Source organism: Octodon degus, unplaced genomic scaffold (genome assembly GCF_000260255.1).
Source record: "Octodon degus isolate 3935 unplaced genomic scaffold, OctDeg1.0 scaffold00095, whole genome shotgun sequence".
NCBI classification, from domain to species: Eukaryota; Metazoa; Chordata; class Mammalia; order Rodentia; family Octodontidae; genus Octodon; species Octodon degus.
In genome coordinates, this window is record NW_004524671.1 from 6847575 (window position 1) to 6850004 (window position 2430).

At 38.4% G+C, this 2430-nt stretch overlaps 1 protein-coding gene across 1 annotated transcript in view; it reads left to right on the forward strand.

Annotated features, from left to right (window-relative positions):
- The window catches only part of Rfk (riboflavin kinase), a 29065-nt gene extending 26641 nt beyond the window's left edge, over positions 1-2424 (forward strand). Inside the window, exons 4-5 of the mRNA XM_023722992.1 lie at positions 1409-1511; positions 2083-2424. Coding sequence (XP_023578760.1) covers positions 1409-1511; positions 2083-2213 — 234 coding nt within the window. The 3' untranslated portion in view covers positions 2214-2424. The remainder of the gene's footprint in view (positions 1-1408; positions 1512-2082) is intronic.
- Positions 2425-2430: the final 6 nt, after the last annotated feature.

The window sequence follows — 2430 nt, forward strand, 5'->3', positions numbered from 1 at the left end:
AAAAAGAAACAAATTCAGCATGGTGGTGCATTCCTGTAAATCCCAGTATACAAGAGGCTGAGGCAGGAGGATTGACAAGTTTGAGACTAGCCTGTGCTACATAGTGAGCTTAAAGCTAGCCTGAATTCAGAGGAAGACTATATCTGGGGCGGGGGGAGAGGGAGGGATGGAGAGAAGGAGAGAGGAGAGAGAGGGAGGGAGAGAAGGAGAGAATGAGAAAAGCTTTCCTGATCCATTAAATTGAGGCCTGAATATGTATACAATAAAAGTCAAAACTGATAGTTGGTTTTTTTTTTTTTTCCCCTTCAAGTGAATTATGGAGTTGGCCCAGATCATTTATTAAAACTGTCACCTTTTCCAGATAGTACTGTATTGCCATGTAGGTTGAAAATCAAGTGACTTTACATGTGTAAGAGTCCAAAAATATATTTATGCATGTTTGATCTGCCTGTCTTTTCTTGAGTCATAGGTCTTGTGTGAGTTTACAAGTTTGGTTTTTAAGATTCCCTTGGATAATTTTGTCCTCTCTATGTATATGTTTTAGAATAATTTGTCCCTTTCTGCCATGTAGAATGTCAGTTGAGCTACCATTGAATCCATGTGTCACTGCAGGGAGAACAGCAAGTCAGTTTAGGGAGAGCTAACATTCTGAGTCATCCCACCCTGTAAGTGCTACAGATTTTTTTTTTTTTTAAATTTTAGGACAAGGTCTATAGAGTATACAGGGTTTCACTACTTAGATTGGACTTGTAGTGATTCTCCTGTTTTCAGCCTACCAAACACAAGGATTACAGGCATGAGGTACCATGCCCAGTCTCAATTTAGCTTTATTCTTAGCAGATGGGTGATAGATACAGAAATTTTAAGGATCACTTTGTAGATAAAATTTTCTCATGACATATGCTTCAAAACATACCCTAAAGCAGGTATTTCTAAATAGTTTACGGTTAAGCTGTCTAGTTTCCAGTCGTACCATTCTGCCTCAGCTTTCTTATTTCTGTTAGTCTTTCTGCCTTTTAATCTCTGATTTGTTCTTTAGGAGAATCTACTAAAACTTACATGATTTATCTGAACTGGAGAGATTCTACCCATTTTAAATAGCAAATCATACCAGATTTGTGATACAACATTAGGTTTATGGGTGAGGTGGGAACAGAAACAGGAGTCTTTGAGACAAGTTTTCACTACACGATTCAGGCTGGTGTTCAACTCACTTTGCAGACCAGTTTGGCCTCCAACTTGTAACAATCCTTCTGCCTTAGCTTCCCAGGTGCTAAATGCACCACTACACCTCGCCTCTTTCAAAACTTTATAAGAATTTGTTTCATTTCAATTAGTCTGCTATATACATGAAGATGGATTTTAGATTTCACATCCCCTCTAATCTTTTCATCTTTTTTGCCCATAGGAAACTCACATCATACATACCTTTAAAGAGGACTTCTATGGAGAAATCCTCAATGTGGCCATTGTTGGCTACCTCAGACCTGAAAAGAACTTTGATTCTTTAGGTAATTGACTACTTTGATATTAATATTTCTACTGTCGCAGCTATTGCTAGTAATACTGATAGTAGGACATACATTATTTGAGTACTTAATGTGTTCCAGGCACTGTTTTCAGTGTCTCATGTGAGTGAATTCCTTTATCCCCACAAGAACCATACGAAGAATTATTTTGCCCATATCACAGGTGAGAAAATTGACAAAGAGGTTAAGTAATTTGCCCAAAGTCACTGTCTTAATCTCTCTTTGTTGCTATGACTGAATGCAGGACGAGTGTTTGTCACATTTCTGTGGCTCATGTCCTGCATAGCTGTGGTGGCTCCACAGTCCAAGAGCCTGGATCTGGTGTCTGGGGAGGGCCTAGCTGCAGCATGAGAGCATCCCGGAGTAGGCAAGGTTAGAGTGACAGAAGCGCTGTGGTAAACTCACATTTCTAAGCAAGCCACTCGTGTTGCTTACGCTTGAAAAACAGGACAGAGCAACACTTGGCATTTACTCTGTCAGAGGGGTATGTTTTTAGGGGTACCTGAGCAAGAGGAGTTTCTCATTAACCGTGCTTGGTATGTTCTCTCTACAGAGTCACTTATTTCAGCCACTCAAGGGGACATTGAAGAAGCTAAGAAACGACTAGATTTGCCAGAATATTTGAAACTCAAAGATGATAATTTCTTCCAGCTTTCAAAAGGCAAAATTATGAATGGCCACTGATGGAAAATTACTGTTATTTATTCATTTACTGTTTTCTGTTATTTCACTGTTCATAATTATGCAGTCTCATCTTGGTTATATTTTAAAAATCAAATATTAATATTTGATTAATTCCTATAGCTGTCAGTTAACTTAAAGTACACAGTCATACAGTTATATACTTCAATTGTGAAATCCATCATGCTGGAGTGCTAAAAAAGCTTTTAAAAATCAAGAG